Consider the following 25944-nt stretch of genomic DNA (forward strand, 5'->3'; position numbering starts at 1 on the left):
CGTGGTTACAGGAATGCTCAGACACCAGTACAGTACAGTACAAGCATGTACTGCTTGGGCCACACACAGAGAAAAGTTATTATTCAAGACTCACTAGGGGTCGCTATTACTCCTCTATTGAAGAAACTTTGCACTGAGATGTCTTGTTACACAGCACACTTCCTCGCGCAGGCTCACTTCTAAATATATTCCCCCTAAGATTTAAAATATATTCTGAAATGTTTAGCATTTCGTTTCTGTAGCGTAGTAAACTGTAGAGCATGAAGCTTGTAACACCAGGGACATAGGTTCGACCTCCAGGGATAGGCCTACTGAGAAAACAATGTTTATTATATATTCAATGACTTGAAATATTCAAGTCTGCAAATTATGAATTCTAAATGTATTTAAGCCAGTCAAACGTCTTCATATCAATCCAAATCACATTTGTTGGAGTTAACTGACTTGTCTCTAATGTTTAAACCAGCATACGCTTTACGTTAAAGTTTTTATTACTGTAGTAATGTGAGAAAGGCGCTTAATTAATTAAACGTATTATTATTATTGTCATTATTAACAATATTAATATTAACATTTTTTTATTATTGTTGAATGAATCATACACGTCATGACACCATATAAAATGGCCAAAGATTTTACTTGAAAATGTAAATTATAAATATTCATTCATTTTTCATTCTTTTACTAAACAAAAACGAAACGCGTAAATCTAGCGCATTCTTTGTTCAGTTTTGTTGATTTATATGCCTCTCTGGATGCAGGCGTGAGGGTTTTTTCCGCATGTGATTGGCTGGCTTTTCTGTGCACCTGTTCTGCCGGAAAACTCCATTGGCTACTTAAAATGTCAATCAGTTCCACCTCCTCTTCACGCGCTTGCCTCTCTTTGCGCTGGGGTACCAGTACCAGCTTGACTGTTGGCCTTTCTGTCTCTGGAGAACTACCCGACCAAGTTCGTTGAGGCAAAGCGAAGCTAAAAATCAGACATGTCAACGCAAAAGCCGCGTCAGTGGAGCGATGGGAACATTTCAGAGAGAGTTAGCGACGACCGACGGTGGTTTTGCGCTCCTGTGCGCCAAGATAAGGATTCATAGGACGCGCGTCTTTTCCTGCCCGCGAGCTTGCTGTCTCGCGGAGAACGCCAACTTCTGCGGCGCGTGATTCCTGCTACACAGCCACCGGTCTGGAGCTCTACACTTGTGTTTTATAAACTTCACGCAGAAGGGAATAATAGCCTCACATGAACATTAGAGAGACTTTCCCCGTGTTTTAATACGGCTTTGCCACTTTACTGAGAGGTGTTATTCTCTTTTTAACGGAATTTGTGGTGACATTTAACGGACAAGAATTTTGGGGAGACCGCGAACGTCGCGAATCTGCTGTTACCAATTACATTCTCAAATGAGTTTCACGAGGATTATGTTATTTATTCAGCAATTTATCAAACTAGATTATTCATAATGTTGTTTTTGAACAATATTCTACTACCCCGAAAGCCAAAGATGATCGCTATAAAGATGACGTTACTGCACTCGCTCCTCGTCGTATCTCTCCATCGAGGTAAGGCAACATTTACGCACACCCAGAACTTGTTGCAAAACTGCTCTTTTACTTCTATGAAGTATTTTATCTGCTGGATACATAACCGTAGAAAAAACGGTTATTCTTTATCTAGCCAAACTTAGCCAGTTAACTGTTATGAGCAATGCCAGTGCGCTTTTACGTCTTCAGCGCTGCTCCATAAAGGATAAAGTTACTGTATTTCACGGGTTTCCCTGCTGTTTTCTGTTCAGTGTGACCCATTTTGACATATTAATTCACTCTTGAAATATTTATAAAGCAATACACACTTTTTTGATAAGTGTTGTATGTGTTTGGTCTTTGAGAGGATGCGGTGCGCGATGACAGCGACAGGGTGATGGTGTTTTGTTGTTCCGAGCGTAGTAAATAATAGAAATGTTGGTTTCTCACCTTGTTGTTTTGCGGTCTTGTCTTTAATTATGTATGCCTGTAGTTGGCTAGTAAAACAGATGTAGATATGCGATGATTCCGATGTCTTTTTTTAAACCAAATATCGTGTGGATGCAGTTTTGGACAGATTGGTTTTTTCTTACGTTAAGGAAGAACGCGTGATGTTCAATGTTTTGTATTAGAAGGTTTTATTATTTTATACATAAAAAGATGGTTATGCTTTTAAAATAGGCTAACATGTGCGACTAGATTAAAATGGTTAAAACTTGTACATTTTGGTAGCGTAACTATCTGGTCTCATAGCGCAATATTTTCTCTTTCTCTCATGTATAATTAAGCATGTTAAATTAGATGGTTTGTTGAGTAACAAAGTATGCAAGATTAACAGATGTTGCATGAAACTAATGCTGTTTAGAAAACCCTATTATTTATTCTTTTTTTATCATCAGGAGACCAGTGGCATTTGTCTGAGAAAGTCACATGATCTACGTTGTTAAATGGTTCTTAACTCTTTACAAAAATACATTTTACTATGCAATGCAGTTAGTTTTAAGGGGACAGTGCTCTTAAATCCTAATAGATGCTAAATAAAGAGATACCTGCTGTAGTTAAGGTGAGCCACCTTATTTTCACCCTCCGCAGATGCAAGCGACAGTGATGAAATGACCAGACTCGTCCCAGCAGCGTGCTGTTTCTGTTCATTCTCTCCACTTGAGGAAGCCCACAGTGGCCTTCACATCTATTTTTACTTGCACTATCCCAGCAAGTCTGGAACTGGACATGACATACAAACAAACAATTAGGCTGTGGGTGTGCTACAGAGACGGACAGAAAGTCAAGAGTGTAGGGGACTGCAAAATTAGAAAGTATGTGTGGAAAATCTTGTGAAAGGGCGAACGTGAGTGATGACAAGTTTGCCCATGTGTGTGTGTGGAGGGGGTTAGATGTTATCACAGAGGTTGACTCTGGAGACAACATTTGCTGATCTTGCACTGAAACTGTCATCATCATCATTACTGTTATTCAGCCTCCGCAGCAAAGGTGGCCTCACACCACCGTGTGTAATAAACTGCAGTCAAACATCACTTTCAAACAGTATATGTCGTTTGAATGAATAGAATTGTGTCTGATGAGCTGTGGAAGATCCACAAGAACACCTGGCAGATGTGTCAGTATTATTATGAAAGTGCCAGCTATATATATATTTTCAGTTTTTTATAATTACAAACCTGCTGACATGTGGGATGACTGTTTGAATTGCGTAGCAGAAGCAAAAGGTAAAAAGAAATGGTACTATATAATGTTAATGTGTGTGTGCGGTAGTGGGGTGCGAGCCAAATGTTGACGGCTGTAGGCTAGACAGATCTGTGAGTGAATTAGACCAAATTTGCTGTTTGTCTGCTGAAGGCCTAAATATGCACCTGTTCTCAACGACTGCATTGATAAATCATGGGATGAAAGGTGTTCGTCGCTTCTGGGAATTTTAGGACTTAATTGACAAAAGCAGATGGATGTTTACAGAAGAACAGTCTTACAAGCAAGGCTTTGAGCTTGTTCTCTTAGCTGTGTGAAAGACGATTGTAAAATGTCTCTCCGCCTCTCTCATCTTCAGCATCCCTCCCTTCTGAGGGTAGATATCGTCAGATCCCCGTGTGTTTCAGGGTGCACAGGTCTGAGCAGTTGTAACAAAAACAGAGGTGTGATTAAAACTGTCAGAATAGCGGGTTGCCCTGCCACACGCATACACATACACGCAGGCAAAGACATCCTGGCCATGTTTGCGAGGTGAGCAGGGGACCCATATGTTGGAGGGTTGGCTGCCACCAGGGAGATGATTTGCTCTATATGGAGCCTAAATCTCTTTCTATACTCCGACACATACACGCACATGCACACACACAGCAACTCCGGCATTCAGGCATGCTTTTGTGGGTATTCTTTTTGACAAACTTTCTAGAGTTTCTTCCAGAGAATACTATTTAGAGTTTCTTAAATTCATCAGATCAAATTCAAGACAGGAAAGCGCACAACTGGAAGTGTGCAGTGTGTACATATGTGTGTACTTTTAATAATCTATATTCAAAGAGGGATAATCAAGAAGATATTTCCCCACAGATTGGCATCCAGAGAGAGAAAAAGAGAGAAAGCAGAGGAGGGCTACAGATGAGTGAAAGTAATGACTGTGATCATTATCTCCCATGTTTTTAATTGAGATAATGACCCTGAGGAAGACAATAAAACTCCCAAAGGAAAGATTTCTATTTCCCTCTCTCGCTCCCCTTTCTGTCATGTCCCTTCTATTTTTCCCCTTTTCAATTTCCTAGAATCGACTGCATACAATTTCGTCAGTTTAGATAGCTGTGGTTGCACGACGGCTTTAAAATCCAACAATGGAACATTGCTTTTTGGGAGTCTAAGGGTAAATGTTTTGTCTAATATACTACTTTGTGTTTCCATACCAAGTCTGTAAATGTTATTTTGTCACTCCTAAGCTAGAAAGAAAAAAGTATGCAGAGACGGAAATGATTTTCCATTACAACTGCAGAAAGACCAGTTAGCAAGTTCCCATTTTGCAAACATAATAAAATTGAAAACTTTCATCTCAGCAAATTGATTTCGGTCGGATTCAGAAAGGATAAATGAGGAGGAGAAGAAAATCATTAGACCATTGGAGCATGGCTGTGCCGTGGAAACATTTGGAGTTTGCGCATAGTACGCGGTGTGTTTAATGTGAGCGCACACGCTTTACTTTTTGCATTAGGAGATTTATGCATTATGGAAGGACAGAGAGATAAATAAGCCAGCATGAAAGAGACGAGCTGACTGTAACACAAATTACAAGACAAAGCGCAATGAAGAATGATGATTTGATGGCTAGACAATAGTGTAAAAGGTATTAAAGAATCGAGATGTATATTTTTTGTCATGCCATGAATCTATTTTATGCTGCTGCTTTCAATTTTTGAATATTCTCTATATTTACAATCTACTGGAAGGTGTATCTCCGTCAGTAGTGGCTTACAGTTCATTTAACGTGTACATGTCCTCACAACGCCTGAGAAATTATTGGCATTATCTTTAGCTGTACTCGACACACACCCGTACTCTGCTTTGGATGTATTGTAGCCATATGCTATTGGCTCTGGAAATTACAGTTGCACTTCTGTGTTACTATTAGGCCATCATTCTTTACTTTCTTCTCACTATAGCCATTTTCTGTATCAATTGTGCTGGGTTCTCTTTCCTGTGATGCGATTAAGCGAGGAAGGGACACGAAAACGAGAGGATACTGGAGATGTTAGAGGTGCCTCTTGTTTGTGTAGATGGAATAATTAACACTCATTAAGAAGAGGGTGATGAGAGGCTTTGGGGTGGTGCTACTTGTTAGGATAATTAGAGTCAAATAGGCCTCATTATGCAAATTGGGAGGAAGTGCGATTCTGTCAGTGTTTACCTGAACTCCGTCATACCGATGACCTCAGATTGAGAGAAAATGACAAGAGAGGCAGAGAAGATAAAGAAGAGGAGAGATAATGAGATGATATAGGGAGGAATGAAATAGAAATAAAGTCAGGGACAATCTGTTTAAGAGCTGTGAAGAGAAAAGAGAGTAATTGGACAACAAAAACGAGAGCGAACGAATGAAATATATCATCTGTAATTAAATATAAGCTCAGACCGCAATAAAGAGGCCGCTCCATTTCGAAGAAGGAAATGAAATGTTTCTGAAATAATTTTACCATAGAGAGATCTCTGAGTGAGCTAGACTTTCAGGGCACTCTGCTGCTGAAGTAAAACAACTCTTTAGCATTATGGGCAAAAAAGCTGCCGCGTAAAAGCTGACACTGTTAAGTCATTGTGCCATGGTGAAGAACACTTGATGTGTCAGTATTCGCACTGTTCCTCTAGAGAGCACTTTTGTAGCGGTCTGCAGAGGAGCTTAAAGTGCTAAAAGTCAACACTGTGTGAAATGTACCTTCAGGTATAGGATTTTATGTATTTTTGAGAGAGTGTGTTTTGTGAGCATCGCCAGAGTTGTGTATGTGTCCGCTGACCTCTATAAGGCCGTGTGTGATGGATCGAGGCTCGCGTTAACTGCAGGCCTCTGAGAGTGATTAGTCCTCAACATGTTGCCTGTCCGGCTGAGTTTTGGCATCACACACACACACGGACGATGAGACCCGAGTGACTTTGCTCAGAGTTGGGTGGGGCGCCTCCACAGGGCTTTGTGTGCACGCGTGTGTGGCTGATCTTGGCATCGGATCACTCCATCACTTTGCCTGGCATAAGTTCTGTCAGATGGTCTGTCTGCTTGGCGTGACCTTACTGCTCTCTGTAGGCCTGTGATGCAGTAATGGATAAAAAATGCTTCTGGTCACGACAAAAAAAGCTTTCTTGGCAAAACAACTTGTGGAAGAAAAATAGAAATAAACAAATTAGCGTCCCGCATGGCGCGGAAATCTGTTCTAAATGTTTCGCATCGTGTAAGAAACAATTTCCAATTCTCGCTGCTGTTGGCCGGATGAACGACCCGGTGTGTATTTGTTCTGTTTAATAGCTCGACTAATAGGAAAAAACACAATTTTCTTGAGGTAATCAGACAAGAATGATTTGACCAGACCTTATCTGTTAGCAGTCAATGTTTAATAACCACACTCGCTAAATTTAAGCACTCTAAACTCTTGCTTGTGAATTCTGTTTTCTTTAAAGACGTCAAATCTACTTATGCATTTGAAACAAAACTTTATGATATAGCTACAGCCCTCTAACGATTTAAATAAAAAGTTAACTTGTCCATCGCCACAAAAAAGACCTTGACACAAACCTCCAGTATGTGATAAGGATTTTGCAAATAGTGAAGTTTGATCGGCGTCTTGTTTTTTCCTAATAAACTGTTGGCATTTTTGTTCCAATCCCATGACATCTCAAGTGACATCATTGTGTTCATGTGTGTACCTGATAATAACCCTTAAGACCTACAGTACATCCGTGCAACACACACAATGATATTAATGCACATCTGACATTTTGAGGCTCCATTCGTCATGAGAGGGAGGATGGGTGGGGCTGGTGACATTTCATGCAGCCATAATGTTATTCATTATGGCAGAGGGGCACTGGAGAGGGTACAGCGGGCGCTGCCTGTGTGTGCCACAACCCATCTGTCTCCTTGCCCCCTTCTCTTCTCTTCCCGCTCGCTCCCTCTCCCTCTTTTTTACTCTGGGTGAAATGGCAGGAGTGTTTTCCCTTCACCCTGAGGCCTCAGAGATATCCCTGCCTGCTTTTCCCTGATAAGACAAACCTACATCACTTACCTTTTCCTCTCTCTTGCCTCTCTCTCCTCTTCAAACTTTGCTTTAGGGGGAGAGAGTGCTGTAATCTTTAGGGGACTTTTTTCACAGAAATGCAGTGAAAGAGACCTGTGATATTTGCTTCCACATAGAATTCTCACGTCACTAACAGATTTGAAATTTGACCTCTTTGAAGTGCAACTGCTTTGAGATGCTGCTAAGGGATGGTGGAAAGCTAATAATCTTTAAATGTAACAAAAAAAAGTTTAACAACACAGAATGACTAATTTTCTTCTTTGTATTTTAATTTGTCGAGGAGGTGACAGGAAATAATAGAAGAAGGGTGGATTCGGGAAAGGACCTGAGCCATATTTAAAGTCCCAGTGAAATTGAAAATAACAATTCCTATTTTTTCTTGAAATATTGCAGCGTTTATTGTAAATGGCTTACCAATGTGGGTCCTTCTCTTTTTAAAATTCATGTGCCCTCATAATCTTCAGTCAAAATCTGAAAATGCACTTCCGTCCTGTAGTGACTATCCATCTTAAATGACGTAAGTTAGACAGCTTGGGCGGGGCATCTGTTAACTCCTCCCCTTCAACTGTCAGGTCAGTCTGCTCCCAGTTCCATTTCAAAATGCAACGGCTGTTTTATACATCCAATCAAATCGTAGGGAAAAACAAGCCACGGCCCAATTTTTTTCGTATTCAAAATTCCGTCAGAATACGGAAGTAAACACGATCGCAACTTCCGGTTCACGGAAGCACTTTTGGTGTCCTCATCATATCATAAACATACACATGAGCTAGATTAACATATCAGGCATATTGTTGTGCTGCTGTAGTATTATTGGCCAGTTGCATCTCGGCATATGTTTACCGGTTCCTCTCCTCAATCCACGAGCTGTTAAACTGCTCTCCAGTCCCTGTCTCTCTTTCTATTTCTCCCAGCTGGCTGTTTAAGTGCTGTTTACTCGTTTGCCATTCCTGAGAGAGGTAATTAAGGACGTTACATAGAAGAGAGCGAGTGAATGCTTGGAAAGAGAGACGGTTTTATTACGTCTAAGTTCTACTTCAAGCCGAATGCTCGGTGTGTCTCTCCTCCCCTGCCTGCTTTTCTTTTTCCACCTGCCTCCCTCATTTCATCCCTCCTTTTCCCCCTCTAGCTGTCATTTTTCTGTCATCCAGTACTTCTACACGCGCACGCTCCCTGTCTTCCTCGCCATCTCTTACCTCTCCCTCTCTGTTAAACCTGTTCAGTTCTGTTAGTGCAGAAGAGATTCAGAACGGTGTGGAAGGGTGGCGTTTAGCCCAGGGCTTAACCCAAAAGTATCCCAAGCAGATAGAGGATTGAAGATAGAAGATCAGTCTGCGCGGGTCTCTCTTGAGAAACAAGAGAATCATTGTTGGGGACTAGTTCACGTCTCTGTAGTTGAGAGTCAGAATCTTTTACAGCGAAGACTTTAGAGCTGCTCCTCTTCTCCTTGAAACCTGCACATGAAGATGATACTATTACTCAGTGCAGTTATTCTTTTTACATGTCGTCTTTCACAGTTATTCTCTCATCATTGATAAAACAGTTCTGCTTTCTGTGCTTCACAACCAAGTTACTTTCCAAAGTGTTCTGGAGGAGCTGTATGCTTGACACACACATGCTGTGTATTCTCAAGTACAGTGTGTTCCCTTCCAGGTGGCTTTGTTTGTGTGTTTTTTGTATTCTGAGAGGTTAGAGGCTGTGAAGGATTTTCTGAAGAGTGTGCTGCATGCTCCATGTACATCCTCTTTTCACTTACAAACACATCCTGGGAAAAACTAGAATGATATTAAGCTTAGGATGTTGACTGGTTTAATTGATTTTAAAGAGAGAGTATAAAATAGGTAATTGTGTAAAATAGCTTTGCGTCCCCAAACTCCCAATTATCGTCACAGTAGAGAACACACTGACCCTAAAGAAAACGAGAGAGTTACAGTGAAGAAGTTTGAGGACCTCAGTCACCTCTTCCATCTGCGTGTCTTCTGGCCAACTTCCTGCGTAGCTTCTTTTGGTACCTGACCTCTGAATTCTTATGAAAGAGATAGATGATATGTTTGTGTGTTGGAGAAATTAGCCTTTATGCAGATCTGATACTGAAGAGAGCGCTAATCTGGCATGGCAAGCATCTCTGTTTACAGAGTTAAAGGGAAAGGAAGGTGGGCATCGATTTCATCCTTTGCATGTTCATGTTTCCCTCAACCTGAACCATGTTTAATAATTGGTGTTGCTTGCTAAGGGCATCATTGCTTCCACTGTAGCTTCTAATTAGGGTTAAAAGGTCCAGTTTATGAAATTTAGCAGCATCTAGTGGTGAGGTTGCAAATTGCAAAAAACAGCTCACTCCACCGCTCCCCCTCCATTTCGAAGCACTACCGTGGCTGACAGAGAACTAAGATGTCGTCATGTTTTTGCTTCTTTGCCGAAGGAGATAACGCATTTGTGAAACGTGCTCTGCAGAGCAGTTTGTCCGTTTTGGGCTACTGTAAAAACATGGCGAATTCCATGTAAGGGGACTCATTCTAAGGTAATAAAAACATAACGCTTTATTATTTATAGTCTTTATACATCTCTAAACAAATAATTATGTTTATTATATTGCATTTCTGTCAATAGATCCTCCAAATAAATGAGACATTGGACCTTTAAACTTACAAAGGTTTTGACGTGTACTGACATGGTGCAATGGAGATAAATTTTCTTAAATTATGGGTTTTGTTGGGGCGAGGTGTGTTTTCACTTTTCTAAATGATAATCCCTGCACTTTTTTGCTTAGATGATAAAACGGGTGCAAAAAGTCCTATAGAATTGAAATCCTGAGCTGTATAGGGACCACATTATCACAGCGTTTTCATTGAACCAAACCTAGGTGCTAAGATGTCAATCTTCTTCATATCTTTTACCTCATCTGCCATCTCGTGCTACAGAACCAACAGACAGTTTGCGAGAGCAAAACCAGGAGGCTGTGTCCTTTTTAAACATCAGTCTCTCAGGTTATCAGGACCCCTGTCTATGTGAAAAAAGAGAGACATCTACCAAGCTCAGGCACTCAGGGATGCTTAGGGGATAAAAATGAAATTACATTCATTATCAGAGGTTAGAAATTATCACCACTCCGTTTGAATTAGATCAGATTGGTATAAGTGTGTTTGCACTCCTACATTTATCAAGGGGCATCACAGGGCCACACTGGGTAAGTGTCACCAATGTGTGTGTATGTGAATGAGAGAGAGAACCATTCGGTTAAGATTATGTGTCAGTGGCACACTTTTAATTTGAGTTTTTATTTAAACAGCCAACAAACCAACAAAAGCACTTCATTTGTATGAAGACAAACATGGCTCCTCTGAGAGCTGTTACCAGGCAGGGGAATAAATAGCATGAATATCGGCATAATGGCTTTGGAGGCGACAGAGGGAGGCGAGCATTTCAGCAGTAGAAAAAAAATCACAGTAAATTTCAAATTCAGTCATTTCTGCTCTCCCAAAGCTAGCAGTACAATCACTGAGCTAATGTGCCTGTCTCTCTGTCTAATTCTTTTCATGTTTGCACCTCTTTTATATTTTTGTTCTTGCATAATGCAGTGCCTCAGATATTTGGAGCAGCAAACAAATTAAAAACACATCAGAGAATTCTTGGTATTGCAGTTCAGGCTAGATGAGTAAGCACGTTTTGGAGATTTGGAGCCAGCGAGGACCCCGATGACTGCTTATTTAGTTTAGCATTTTTATGGTTTTCTTTATTTGCCTCTGTGCATGTTTGTGTGTGTGTTCATGGATATGCAGCCACAGAAATCGGTACAGTATTTAAACATTAGATCACCCAAAATAAAAAAATAACATATTTTTTATATTTACAATAAACAAGAGACACCAGTAAATTGTGCAGTCTTTTTTTGTGTTGCATGAAAGAAAGCCATACAGTTTTGGAAATTCATAAGCGTCACTAAATGTTTGCAGAATTGTCTTTTTTTAATGCTTTTTTCATGCTTTGGACAGGATAGTAGAGACTGACAGGGAAGCGTGAGGTGGAGAGTAGGAAACAGAATTGGCAAAGGACCTCATGTCGGGATTCGAACTTGGGTCGCCGAAGGTGCAGTTGCACTATATGTCTGTGCATTAACCGCTAGGCTATTAGCGCCGACAGAATTGTCATTTTTGTATGAACTATATACTCATGCATTAACCAAACGTTTCCCACAGATTAGAATCTGTTGTTATTAGAAGACTGAAAGGCTAGAAGTCTAATAGAAGTCGCAGTTGATATTTAATATTTGGACAGGTGTAGCATCTGAACACTCTAATCTGCTCATTTGCCAGGATATATACTGCGCTTTTAATCATTCTTAGAGAGGCCGAAGTCTGGCGGCTAGGTCTTGCTGGCACCTTTTGGCCTCTGTTTCTGTCTGTTGCGACTAATAGGCCACAACATCAGGTCGATCCTTTATATTGTGCGTTTACAAAAAGCCGAATCCTCCACCTCGGATGTGACAGCTCGCCGCCTGAGGTATTTTTGTACAGCTGTTGTACCAGGGGTTAAAAGCACTCCAACAAAGCCTGGAGAATCTTTCACTGTGAAAATCTGCTCAGTCTGTGGAACTGCTTTGGTCTGTTAGACACAGCCGCGAATTCCGTGCGCTTCAAATCCCTACCTGCGAGTCCTAACGTATTCTCTCACATCCCAGGTGAGAGACGGCGTCCTCGTTTGAGGCTCAGCTTTTCTGAGAAGAGAATCTCCAAGAGCTGAATGCAGACGAACATTAACCTTGATGGAATTTGACTGTGAAATCCCAGCGGAGACCCAGAGAAGGACGGAAAGCAAAGAAAAAGAGTTGAACAGGAGGGGACACACACGTATGAGAATGAGAGGAAGAGAAAGACAAACAGAGAGGGAGGGGCAGTCTGTGAACCATGTTCATTTTAATTAATCTCTTCTGTTAGTCAGAGCTGTATTTTTAGTAGGATTGTGAGTGAACTACATCTGGTCTCTGGGCCCCAAGGGAGAGACAGGCCAGTCTACTGAATGTGTGGGTGTGCTAACGCTATCGTGTTAATAGGCTTTACGAGTCTTGTATGAGTTTGCATGTGTCTTGAGTTATTAAGGATCTTATTTTACACTTGAACGTATCATTTTCCCCCCTCAAGTGCACTTCTAATGTTAATCATTTTTAAGTTGATGTAATTTTATTTAGTTTTCCATGGCCACATTTTGCCCTTTCTTTGAACCTTATAAAACTTGTTTGTAGCTTTGTAAGTCTATTTTACTTCAAAGAACACAACATAAATATTGCTTTCTCATTTATAGAATGTAATTTTATGTAAATATTTATTTTTATTTGTGCTGAAACCCTTGGACTTGACTCACTTTTGACCACTGAAGTGTGAAGTAAACATCTCAAATGTGTTTGTGAGAGAGTATTTTTGTGTATCTACGTTTGAGAGTCGGCTGTAATAATGTAATATTCTTGTCAGCTGCAGAAAGGCATCCTGACGTCACCTTGGTAAGATTCCAGAATAAATTCATTATAGGGTTGAAAACACAAATGTGGCTACCCAAAAAAGGGAAGCAACTTTCTAACATTTTATAGTAAAAATAATAGCAGGATAGTAAATGTATGTGTTTTTTTGGACATATTTCTTTATATTTGTAGTTTACGTTTTTTCTTGTATTCTTAACTAACTAGAGATAGAAATAACCAGGGACCTGCCAATACAATATCATATAAAAATTGTCACAATATTACAGTTCTTGTATTATAGTGTGTAGTAGGGCTGGGCGATGTGACGATGTTATCGTATATCGCCGATGTCTCGCAAATATCCCGATGTCGATTACAACAGACCGATACCAGATGATAATTGATAATAATGGAAAATACGCGTTATAACATTATCATGCGATGTAGGCTTTAGCGTGAACGTTAATGTTCATATGCCCAGGCAGTCAGTAACAGTGACAGAATTTTGGAAACGCTGTTTTGTTCGGTCAGTTGAATGTGTTGCTGTTTTCTGCTGGTCGCTGCACGGAAAGACCAAGAGAAAGACAAGCTGCGTCGGTAAAGCAAAACCTCACGCTCGCGGAACTGTACCGGTGTTCGAATTGTCCTACCCTGACAGATTTTCCTACCACAGGGCAAAATTTGATATAATCTAAACCACATCAACAAAATAAGCAGGTAGGATGATTTTACAATGCAAAATACCCTATCAGATAGTCCTACCATCTTAAAATAAACACATAAAATAAATTTTCAGCGTAAATACTCTGTCAGATTATCCTACCAGGTACCAGCATAAAAGAAACATGTAGGATTAATTTACAGCGCAACACCCAGTCAAATTGTACTATAGGTATTAAATAATATGTAGAATGATTTAACAATGAAAATACACTATCATATCCCATAGCAGTATAAAATAAACAGGTAGGATGATTTTATAGCGCAAAAAAAGACGTAACATTGATGTGCGCATGCCTGGTAGGATAATCTGACGGGTAGGAAGAAAATTCAGGAAACCTGCAACATTTTTCTACTGCATAAAAGCTGTATGGTTTATCTACGCGCTTTACCTGATGAAAGAAGTCACTGCAACACTGGTTTGTGCACGTGGCGCGCCTGTGTGTGTGTGCACGTGCCTGCGTGCGTATTTGTTTGGCACTTGTTTGGGAACAAATTCCCTCCCGGTCCGTATCCGCAGATTGATCATCTGCGCAACGTTGCATGAAGTCAAACACACCTGATATTATTGGATATCGCGATGATTTTTAAGTCGATTATCAATATAATTTTTTAAACACATCGCCCAGCCCTAGTGTGTAGCTTTTCAAAAAACTTGATTATTTTTCTTTCATCTGCAAGTGCTTTGCATAGTTGTATTCTTACTTTGCTCGGAGTAGCAAGGGTATATTTGTAGCAATAGCCAACAATACATTGTATGGGTCAAAATGATCGATTATTCTTTTTAGGGATGCACCGAAATGAAAATTCTTGGCCGAAGCCGAACATGATGTGAAACACTTGGCCGAAGGCCGAATAATACTGAACATGTTTTTTTGCATTTCTTCTATTTATTAAGCTATTTTTTTCACTATTGCACAAACTGAATAGTCAAGATGTGCTTTTTATAATTTGTCTTGCTTTTCAATAAAATACAATACAACTTAATATAAAATTGAGCAAAACAAGGTAAATTCAAGCAAAAAATTGAGCCCTCTCCCTTCATGAATAGCCTAATTAATTTGAATATTAATTAGGCCTATAACTGACTGCTAAAAGAATGTAATGTAAGTTACTCTGTACCCCTACAACAAAACACTTCATTAAAAACTGTCATTCCACATTAGGCCTATAAAATAAAAATATGAATCAACTAAAACTGTTGGATTATTATAGGCTACATTGCAAAATGATTTGAGAAAAAAAAAACTTCTCTCCTCCAAACTCCGCCTACAAAAGCTGACTGTTCTCTCAGAAGGTGCACAGAACATACTTTGACAAGTTGTTTAGTACAGGGAACTGTGTGCACGCGACCACTGTATGATGTCAAAGGATGTCGCGAGCGGCGGGGCTACTTGTCAGACAGCCCGCTTCCGTCTGAAGTAAAGTTACCGACCGGTAAAGACACTTTCATTCGGAAATTTACTTCCGTGCGGCAAGTCCCGTTCTGTGTCTTTCTCTGACACTTTAAAATGCTCCACGCACACACACACACGCACGCACGCACGCACAGGCTTTGGTTGACTATCCCCGTGGGGACAGTCCATAGGCGTAATGTTTTTATACTGTACAAACTGTATATTCTATCCCCTATCCCTAACCCTATCCCTAAACCTAAAGATCATAGAACACTTTTTGCATTTTTAGATTTGTAAAAAATATTGTTCTGTACAATTTATTAGCTTTTTTGCCCCTGGTGACCTCAATTTTGGTCCCCACGGTGACACGAGTCCCCATGTGTTGGTGTGTATTCAGGTTTAGGTCCCCACTGGGATATACAAACATGAACGCACACACACACACACACACACACACACACACACACAAAAATGTTTGCGGCAGTAATAAAGGGCACGCGTGTCTCTTTCTCTCTCTCTGCGCTGGTTGCTGCTTGATCGTATCACGAGTCATGTTTGGTAAAATTTATTCGGCCATTTCACATATTCGGCCGAACACCGAACTTGCGTTTTTTGCTTTTTCGGTGGCGGAACATTCGGTGCATCCCTAATTCTTTTATGCCAAATTCATTAGGATATTAAGTAAAGATTATGTTCCATGAAAATACAGTATTTTGTAAATTTCCTACTGTAAATATATCAAAACTTTATTAACAACTATTTTGGGTTCAGCCAAATCACAAACAAAATTGGCCAGAAACACGCCTACAAACTTTACTTGCTGCTGCTCGCTCTTTGGGAAGTACTCACTCAAGTTTGGTATCTATGTAAAGCTTAGAATTTCAACTTTCGGGTTCATCTACTCTCTACAATGTCATTACAATAGAGAGCGTTAAAACAAACCTGTTTCTTCTTAGCAACGGCCTGCTACAGCAGCTCTTATGGACATTTTTTGCACCCTCAGAGTTTTAAATAGGACACTATTTGGCCAAGATACTAACAACCATACATCAATGGAAAGCCTATTTATTCAGCTTTCAGATGATGTACAAATCCTAATTAAAAAAAGATTGACCCTTGTGATTGGTTTTGTGGTCCAGGGTCACATATTCATTTGAAAAATGAAACTAAAATTATTTATTGGTGGTGTCACTAAAGTCTTTATTTTTCCTAACAAGGCTGTCATTGCTCAAAATGAACAAGGACCAGGCCCATCATGGTGCGGAGGTGTTAATAAGTGAAGAGAAGTCTGTCACTGCACTCCTTGGCAGTAAATAACATGCTGATGGGTTTATCCTACGCAAAAGTCTGACCCAATGTACATTTAAATTGCTCCATGAGCTCTGTTCACAGAGAGATTTTCTCCAGCAGACAGTTGTTGTATCATGCCCTGTGAGTAACGCTGCCTTTCTTTTGCCATCTCTCATCTTCATGGTACATGTTGTGCAGAACGGACCGCTTGGCAGGCGTTTACGGTTGGCTGGACCAGCGTGACTCTCAGATGGTGTTTTTTGGACAACTCCCTTGAGAGGAAGAAGGAGGATGAAATAAAATGGCCATTGTCCAGTGGTGTTTTGGACCCACGAGTCTCTCTTGGGTCTCAGTCAGTCTGTCCAATCACTTGCTGTCAGATTCATGCCTCCTGAAGTGCTGGCCAATGAAGTGTCTTTTGAGGGTTGAGTTGGACAGTTGTGCTCATATTGACCCCCCCCAGACGGATAATGCTCACATATTCTCCGGAAGCCAGATTGGAACATGAGGATGAATTAAAATGTGCATTCTTTGAGTGGAGATAGTGAGCTGGCGTGTACCTCATCTTTAGCCTCTTTTAACACTCATTTTTCTTCAATCTCTGCCATTGTTTCTTACCCTCTCGTACCTGTCTTTGCTCTTTTCTTTAGTCGCCCATATTCTTTATTCCCTTCACTCTGCCTTCATTCCTTCTCTGCGTTCTCCTTTTTGCATGTGTGGGGGTGTCTTCTCTACACAACCCACCGAGTGTGTGAGCGTGCTACAAATCTCTCTTCTCACTGCTCCATCCAGCGTAGAATAAAAGAGTCTTTTTATTTTTCAAAAATAAACTCCTTTGGACAGGAGGGGGAGACGCACACCAAACACACCGTCAGATCGATCTGCCATCCCCAGCATGCTTTGATTCGGGAGGCTTAATCAATGCGTTTGTAAACGTGAAGATCACAAAGCTTGACTTTTGCAAAGTTGCATGTGGTGGGGAACTTGGAACACACGCTTGGTGTCTTGATCTTGTCTTCCTGCCTGTTAAACAAAGCTTACAGTGCTAAGGGTTGTTGAGGTACTGCCTTCAGATTTAGGCATGAAAAATTGATTTCGATATGATGCAAGGTATGGTGACTGTCGGCCTTGAATCTATAATGTCCTTAAAGCAATATGCCACACTTTTCACAGCTTAATAAAGACTTTTGGTTCCACATAAAATGCTGTGTTTGCAGTTCATGTTTTATTTTCACAGTAGTTGATAAGTGCAGTAAGTGTGATTTTTGTAAGATGTGTTCCTGGACAGGAACCATTGTTTTAGTCCATTTAAATCAGTTTTACGTGTGCTCTTTTGCAGAATATATACCTAAACGGAGGTATTAGCAACATATACAGTATGGACGCTAATGTTGCTGTGTATTACATCAGAATACCCAGCTAATTTTAATTGACCGTGAAGGGAGTAACCAGATGGTGTAGTTACGACATCTACCAGCAGGGGCTAACAGGGTGCGTTAACCAGCCAAATCTTGACCTCATGATCCTGGCACATAGGCCGTTTCTCAATATGCGTTCTTCAGCGGTCTTGTGTCCTTGTGTTCTCCCTCTACGTCATCAATATAATAACCGTCAAAGTCTGTTCCAATACTCAAGAACAGGGAACGCATAATAAGTACCCGGATGTGTTCTCGATATCAAGGATGCATCGAATGCAGCCTTGCGCGCATACGGAACCCGCTTGAAGTCCCAGAAGTCGCTGCGGCACATCCATCCAAGTTCGTTCTTCCGAGGCTGCCTCGCAAGGCCGGTCTCCACGAGAACACAAGTCCGTTCTTTGCCAAGAAGTACAAAAAGACTATGGCCGTTTCTCAGTTCCAAGAATGCAAAGTCGTGGTTGTATGCTAGTGGTTATATGCTAGTAGGTCTGGTACCTTCACTTACTTTCGTAAACTAATATTATGGGTGCCGTAGTGCGTTTTGTCGAGTAGGTTTTCAGAAGAGTGACTAATGTGCTAATGGGTTGTTTTACAGATCTCTTCTGTATTTTGCTCTCACCCGCTAGAAAACAAATAGACAGTTTTGCTTATAATTTATATTCTTAGGTGAACATTGTTATCATTTAGTCATCCTCAAATGTTATTTCAAACATATTGCTGCTGTCCTTCTGAAACCTTGTATCTCCATATTTTGTGGATAGTTTTTTTTATTGTTTGCCATAAATCATTATTATTAGTCACTCTTTATGTTTGTCACTGGGTTTTCCAAATGTCTAACCAATAAAACGTATTAAAAAGTGCTTGTCAACTTTGACAACACAGTATGCAATCATTGAAAATGTTCAGTGTTTTTTCCTTTTCCTGAAAAATAGCCAATTTGGACATACAGGGTTTTAGAAGACAGCAACGATATATGACTTTGGTATATATATTCACTGAAAAACAACAGAAATATGGAAAATCCCCCTTCGTTTGGAGACAAAATTTTTCTTATATTATACATAACACTACCCCATTTTGTTTACTGCGCTATAAAAGAGCCTCATCTGAGCAATAAAACTGTCTTCTGTGAGGTCTTATAGCTCACAATGATCCCAATTAAAATATTCCTCAATTTTGTGTGGTGTATTGAAGCATGTGTGACACAAATGCTGAGCTCAGCAAGTCTGTCTCGGAAATAAGACAGAGTTCTTCAGGAGAGGTTGCGAGGATGCATGTGAGGCGTTGGTCGGTGTGTGTGTGTGTGTGCATGAATAATGTGCACGAATAGGCAGCAAGGACAAAGTGGTTTAAAAACTACCATGAGAGAGATCTAAAGGTGATGTCAGATTCTGAAAGTCTCGAACATTCCATGTACCTAATGTTTCTAGTTTCCAGTTGTATATGGTTGTGTAAATTCAGGTTCAGGAATATTTTGATATTGGGCAGGTGTCTTGGCACCTCAGGGAAACATGAGCAGATATCATAGCGTCAGCGTGTGGTGAGAACTGAAACTCACGCACACACGTGGTACCCTAACTTGCCAGTGATCAAATTGTCACTGAGGGAGATTTATGAATGCAATCCTCTTCTCTTACAGACTCCAGATCTCACGCATTAGTGCATGAATCTGATGATTAGTGAGTTAGTTCCCCCAGTTGATCCATCTAATGAAACAGTCATTCAGTCTTAATGGGAGATCACTGTCCAAAGAGATTTCTCTATTCCCTCAATAGGCCCTATTTTTAGCACGACTGCCCTTTTATGTCAGCGCAAGCTGCTAATGGTACTTTACCTCCATTTAGGGTGAGAAAACCCCTTGGTTGTTCGCTGTGACCTTCACCAGTTGCCCTTTCAACTTTTTCTGAAGAGCTCTTTCACAGGTTGTGTGAAATGTATAACGACAGCCAATGAAGATTACAGAAAGCATCCGCTGTAGCGCAGACTACTTCCAAGTTAGTCCCGGGGGAACTGGTCATCATCCTGACACAGCAAAGGTATTTTCCCTAACCAATCACTTTATATCTATTTATGTGTCTCTCTGCGGCAAATTCACTCCAAAGGTAGATTCTAGGAGAGGACTTTAATAAATTTTCAAGTGCAGTGTGATCTTATGAATAACACATGCAGATCTCATTCTGATTTATTGCCTTCTGAGGCTCACGCTGAAGACAAGGAAAGGTTTACAGGGACAGATTATATATATTTGGGTGGTCATAAATTATGTTGGATTCACGTCTTTGCGAAAGTTTGGAAGCTCTTTATTTTGGGTGAATTTCTGCTTGGAGATGTAGACGTGTCCAAAATGTGCATGGCGTTATCAATCAAAACTTCATCAGTCAAAAGGAATATATTGGACAGTGGTCGGAGGAATCCAGCTGTCTTGAATTGCGTCAGTGGATGTTTTTGCACACGCTCTAGAGCCCCGCTGCCAAAAAGACACAGCATGCTTTTTAACGATGAGTCAAGCAAGCAAATGAATGGCCTGGCGGAGTGCAGCCAGGCAGTCCTTGGAAGTGAGTGACACAGACAAAAATGGAGGTGCTTTGATGAAAGAATGATGTATCAAAAAGTATGTGATCTTAAATCATTGCACGATTGGTGCTAAGTGATGACTCCATTATGGAGCAATTCATGACAAGAACAAATGCAATGATGCTATAAATTAGATCCTTTTTTAGTCATCGTGATGTCATAAGTTTTACAAGGTTAGGTTACCTTGTTTTATTCTTACAGTAAGAGGGCAAAAAAATTGAATAATCTGTTTTCACGCAAGCTAACTGAAAAGCCTTAAAATAGAAAACAAGACTCTGTACTAAAGGTGTTCAATATTGTGCTTGGATTATATGCACTTGTCTAAACACTAACTTCATTTACTAAAGAGGACTATAGCGAAGAACTGTATAACAAAAGTAATGAAGGATGTCCATTTCATTTTCCGTTCATCCCGAGATGGGTTTCCTCAAGGAGGACCTCCTGTGAGCCTATGCCAGACATGATCAGAAGATTAAAGCAGTTTTGTGTATTGAGAGATAATCAGGAAGAATGAAAGAATGAAATGGCTTTTCCACAACATTATATGATGATGATACTATTAAAAGAGAATAGACGCAAATCTCTCACTCCTTTAATGTTGTAGTGTGAAAGATAAAGGCTTTCAAGACTCTCAGTATACCCATATTATCGCGCTCATTTGTTATTGTATGCTAGTGTGTTTCTTTTCTTCCCAAGACATCTCTGATCAGGATCTCAATGTAAAGTCTTCCTCAGAAATAAAAGCTCCGAATGGTTCCACGGGAGCGCAAACACAAACTAATTTGCCCCGAGCAGGGATAGACCGTTTCCCATCAGATTAGGGAGAGATTAGCATCATGGTGCCGATTGGATTTGCAGATTAGTGGGATGGTGATGGCAGAGTCTCTGTTTTAATCCAGGCAGAATAGTCTGATAGCATTAATACCCTGTCGGAAAGCGGCTTATGTTGTAATAGCTGATATAAACATTACATTTCATTGGCCTCATCTATTAACAAAAGAACAGTAGCGCAGATGTTGTTTCCTCCTATAATGTTTGTGCTAATTTTTCCACCTTCGTGTTTTATAGTGGTAGTTTAACATATTATCCCATGGGCAATACTAAAGTACATCTATTTGTCTGTCTGTCTGTATATCTTTCATTGATAGATCTGGTGCCCCCCTTGAAGGTCAAGTATTTTCTATATAGCGCCAGATCACAAGATAAGTTTTTTAAGGTTACCTTTCCTACAGAACATGTCTATACCTTGTTCTTTTATTAAACAAACTAAATAGCATTATGGTATTTATCTTATTTACACTGCAGCATGTCATTTCTGGAAAACCTTTCACCACTGGATGAAAGGTTTTCACCCAGCTTGGCTGCGTTCGATCCGCACCATCCGCGAGTCATAATGAACCATTCAAAACATCAGACTATTTCTGTAGTTTAAATTGAGCAGCATGTCTACATAACTGAGATGTACACGTCACGCACACTCATTTGAACCCTTTCCGCTCTGCGAGCGCTGCTTCTCCCGCCAAAGACGCGTAGCTGCAGACACCAAGGGTAGGTAAATAAATGGACACTTTTACTGTAACGCTTAAATAAACGAAAATGCATCAGTAATAAAGTATTTTTAGCTGTCAGTCAGTTTACTGTTTGCTACTGTAGGTTTGTGACAGATTATAAACCATAACGTCTTGTATCTACATTTAGCATTAATGATATTTATAATATTAATAGCATTAATAATCAGCATGTTAAGAGCATTTCATAATGAATCATGTTTTAATTGGAAAGATAATTTAGAATCAGTTCAAATATGAATGGCATGGAAAAGCTACTTGTTAGTAATTTTGTAAGTACTTCTGCTGATGACGAATTCATTTCAGTTGTTACATTTTGTTGTCAGTAGTTTTTTAAATATTAAAATAGTCTACTAGGACTTCGCTTTAGCACCGGAGCCTACAACACATTTTCTCAGTTACCAGACCCTTCCATGTTTCATACATACTGTGGCTATCAGAATACAAAATAAAGGGCCTGATAAAACACAACATGTTAACTATTTTATCTGCTGGACAATTGTCTAATTATGTTGTGTGATGTGGTTTTCTCCAGAATCTGTAGAATCTATTAGTTTATTACCACACAACCAAGACTAGCAGAATGTCTTCACACAATTTCACCATTGGCATAGAATAGCCTCATTGTTAAAGACCCCAATTAAATGGCTTGACAGGCGCAGTATTTTTCCCGGTTGATGTTGAATCAGGAAACTGGGCTTATGTGTATGTGTATGCACGCACGCACGCACGCACACACACACACATTATAGACGTTTCAGTGGCAACAACATAAACCAACGTTATATGGCCCAAACTTACCTTCGGTAGACCTCCGCAAAGAATCAACTGTTGAGTAGTTTTAATGTAACTTAATACAATGAATATACAATAAAATAATAATATACATTAATAATATAAATAAAAAATAAAAAAGTTGTTAGTTTATAACCAAACACAGACCGGAAGTTAATTTGGATTCCGATGAAACCGTCTTTATACATCTGTCAAAATTTTAGCTTTTTTTTTTAGCCCATTTCTCATGGGTCTAAGTATTTTAAACTGAAGGAGTATAGTTATTTGTTTGAAATGTTTTTTTTTGTAGACCGATTTATAATTGTTCCAACATATTTATTTATTTATTTTACTAGGAATTTTATAAAAAAACTGTTACTTTGACAAAAAAATAATGAAGCCGCAAATAAGCGCCCTGAATATGAACTAATTCAATACAAAGCATCGCAGGGTGAGACCTGTTTGAAGCTGTTTGATAAACATTTTTTCACTAATTGTAGCAACGCGCTGCTACTTCGAGGATGTTGAATGTAACTTTTGAATGTAATTGTTTCAACATAACTCTCATAGTAGTCATTTTTGTATTTTCATAGTTCTTATGAGTTTAGTTCAAAAGTTTAGGTCACCAACTCATTCTTAGCATTTTTTTTCTACATTTTAGAATAATACAGTAGTCTATATGAAATATTACATTACTTTACATACATATATATTTTGGCTTTATAGTGTGCCCTCCACAGTCCACATGTGGCTTAGTGACTTGGTTAAAGGATGTAATGCTGAGAACAGCATTTTCTTAAATCAATTTTTGATGATTCAGTGACATCACAACGATGACCCCGCATTTTCATAAAACATACGTCTATGACGGCTTGTGTACAAGATCTGTGTGTTTGCACTCGTGAAGAGGACGAGATGAGAGATGAGCTCTCTCTCTGAGCTCAAGAGCTCGAACCTCTCATAGTCTGCCTCAGGGAACATCTCTCTGTTAGTGTTTGTGCATGTGTGTGAGAGAGATTGAGTATGCTTATGTTCCCTCCCCTTACAACTCAGGAGCTCTTTGGTAAAGCAGCATTATGATTTTTTAATTTTATATACTCTTTAATTTTAAGGGGGTCGCACACAAGATGCGGAAGCACCAAGCTGTGCATCGTCGCGTCTAGGACAACTCTGTTATTAATATGGTAGAATTGAGAGGTTTTCTGTATTAATGCGCTGTTTTTCCGTTATTCCCAAACAGATAAATGCATCTTGCAGCATATGGGGAAGTCAGTGTGTACATTAAAGATGATTTCAGTCAAATTGCATCGAATTTAATGTTAAATTATGCGGGTGGCGTGTTGTGTCGCTGCAGGACTCAGAACAGCGTCCTGAGTTGTGCCGCTGCCAGGTGTGGAATGGAGGCGCCGGTGTGTACACTGATAGAAAACAATATGTTCATTTTTACAAACAATGGCGCTACGCTGTGCGGCTCGGCGCTTCCGCGTCCTTTACTGTATGTACACCCAATCAAAGTGCTTAAGCATGACCTAAACTACTTTTTAAACTTGACTACTATTAGACCTTTCGGGTGACCGCAACATGGCCAAAAGTTCATACAGGTGCCCATGCAGTGTAACCACAGGTGTGGGTCTCCAAATGCCCTTTTTTGTTGTGGAAATAATTATTGTTTATTGAAACCGTGTATTTTATTGTTTTATATAGATTAAAACCTAACAAACATACTGTCAGGGTCCATGCGGTTTCTGTGGCCAATGTATATGTTTTCTGTTACCCAAAGTCAACATGACATTTCAGGTGTTATCAAAGAATCACATCCTGTGTGGTGAGCCATACTGCTTCCCTGCGATTGACCTGAATCTTTTGAAAGTTGTAAGTTGTGTAATTGCTTAATCCAAACCGAATCTCTTCCCTTCCTATTGCCCTTGTGAAAGTTTGCCCAGATCCAAGGTTGCCCAGGCAGGTGCTACAGCCAGCTGTATCTCTAGAGACAGTCAAAGCGAGTCTGGTATTGTTTACATTTGGATGCAGGGATGACATCATGATGGAGAGAATTTTTTTCGGCCCATTTATTTTACATCCCAATAAGGAAACGATCCGCTGTCATTGTAATGTATAAGCTATAAAAGTAACATTTAGAAATGGTATTAATGAACCGCAGGTTATCTTTGGCCTCATTCCATGTATTAAGTGCTTTATGGGTCAGATTAAATAAGACAGTAGACCGCATATTGTAGCTGCCTTGTACATCCTAATTTGTTGGCGCGTAAGGAAAGATTGATGGTGAGAAAGAACTGTTGAAATGCATTAAGTAATAGTGAAGATCGGTTGCTTTTACTGCATCCTACAGTATATCCATTTCAAATTTTGACAACTTTTGTTGTTCTCTTGAGCTCACAGCAGATAATAAGGGTCACCTCGGCATTGATATTGAACAGAAGTAAACGATGCGGGTCAGATTCAAACTGTATTTTCTCTTGAGCACACTGTGCCATGGGCTGACTTTTGTCATCAACAACCTTTTGTCTAGTCATTTATTCAGATAGTTCCCAGCTGAAACGCGCACATACCCTTTATAGGTCTCTATGGATGTACAATGGCACGCTTATACAGAAAATGGAGAGAAATGTTCATCTTTTACCACCCGTCAAATTATCTGAAGATCAGTAACAGAGGAGATCAAGGACAGGTGTGGTTGAGAGGAGAAAATCACACGGTATGCAGTCTGATAATGCTGGTGGATAAGTGTTTGGAAGTCAGAGGTTGATTTTTTTTTCCTTTCTTGAAGTTAGTTAATTTCTGTTTAGGCAACATAATGAAATAAACACAACATTTTCAAAGTGCATTTTTGTGAAATTTAATTGTGACTGTAATTAACAAGGGATGCTCATTTCGCTTAATTTCCCTAACCGAGAACCGACGCTCATTATCCGAACATTAACCGTTAACTGATAAGATTTTAATATTAAATTGGAGTTAAATAAAAATACATGCTGCGTCTCATTTCGAAGGCTCCACATTTTTTTTTCACAGATTTATTTTAACATGCAAACAGCAGCATAACGAATAGATCAACAACAGCACCTGCATTCACATATTATCACATTTTCATGAACCTGCAGCGTTTTGGACTAAAATAACTAAAATAATATAAATCCAAAGTTTAAAATAAACAGGCAAAAAAATAACTTAAATAATTAACAAATTATGACAAAACTAAAACACAGAAGAACCGGCAAAGTTTATTTCCGTCAGAAAGTTTTTTTCATCAAATAAAAATAGCAGGCCTACCTCAATCCAAAGCTTGGAGTTTTGATTTAATAAAGTAACATGTTTACGTGATGTGGAGCCTGTTGACAGTTAGACCCGCGGCAGAAAACATCCTTTCAGATGACACTGATGACCCAGGAATGCAGAGATAACGCCTCGTGAAGCGCGTTTCATTTGCTTTCCACC

At 39.7% G+C, this 25944-nt stretch overlaps 1 protein-coding gene across 2 annotated transcripts in view; it reads left to right on the plus strand.

The window, feature by feature from the left end:
• Positions 1-902: 902 nt before the first annotated feature.
• Positions 903-25944, plus strand: part of si:dkey-215k6.1 (transmembrane protein 132C) — a 168377-nt gene continuing 143335 nt past the window's right edge. Inside the window, exon 1 of one of the 2 annotated variants that reach the window (XM_057361482.1) lies at positions 903-1557. In XM_057361482.1, the coding sequence (XP_057217465.1) occupies positions 1458-1557 (100 nt within the window). In that variant the 5' untranslated portion in view covers positions 903-1457. The remainder of the gene's footprint in view (positions 1558-25944) is intronic. The other variant, XM_057361490.1, reaches the window with a different exon arrangement.

The sequence above is a fragment of the Triplophysa rosa genome, linkage group LG2, assembly GCF_024868665.1.
Source record: "Triplophysa rosa linkage group LG2, Trosa_1v2, whole genome shotgun sequence".
Lineage (NCBI taxonomy): Eukaryota > Metazoa > Chordata > Actinopteri > Cypriniformes > Nemacheilidae > Triplophysa > Triplophysa rosa.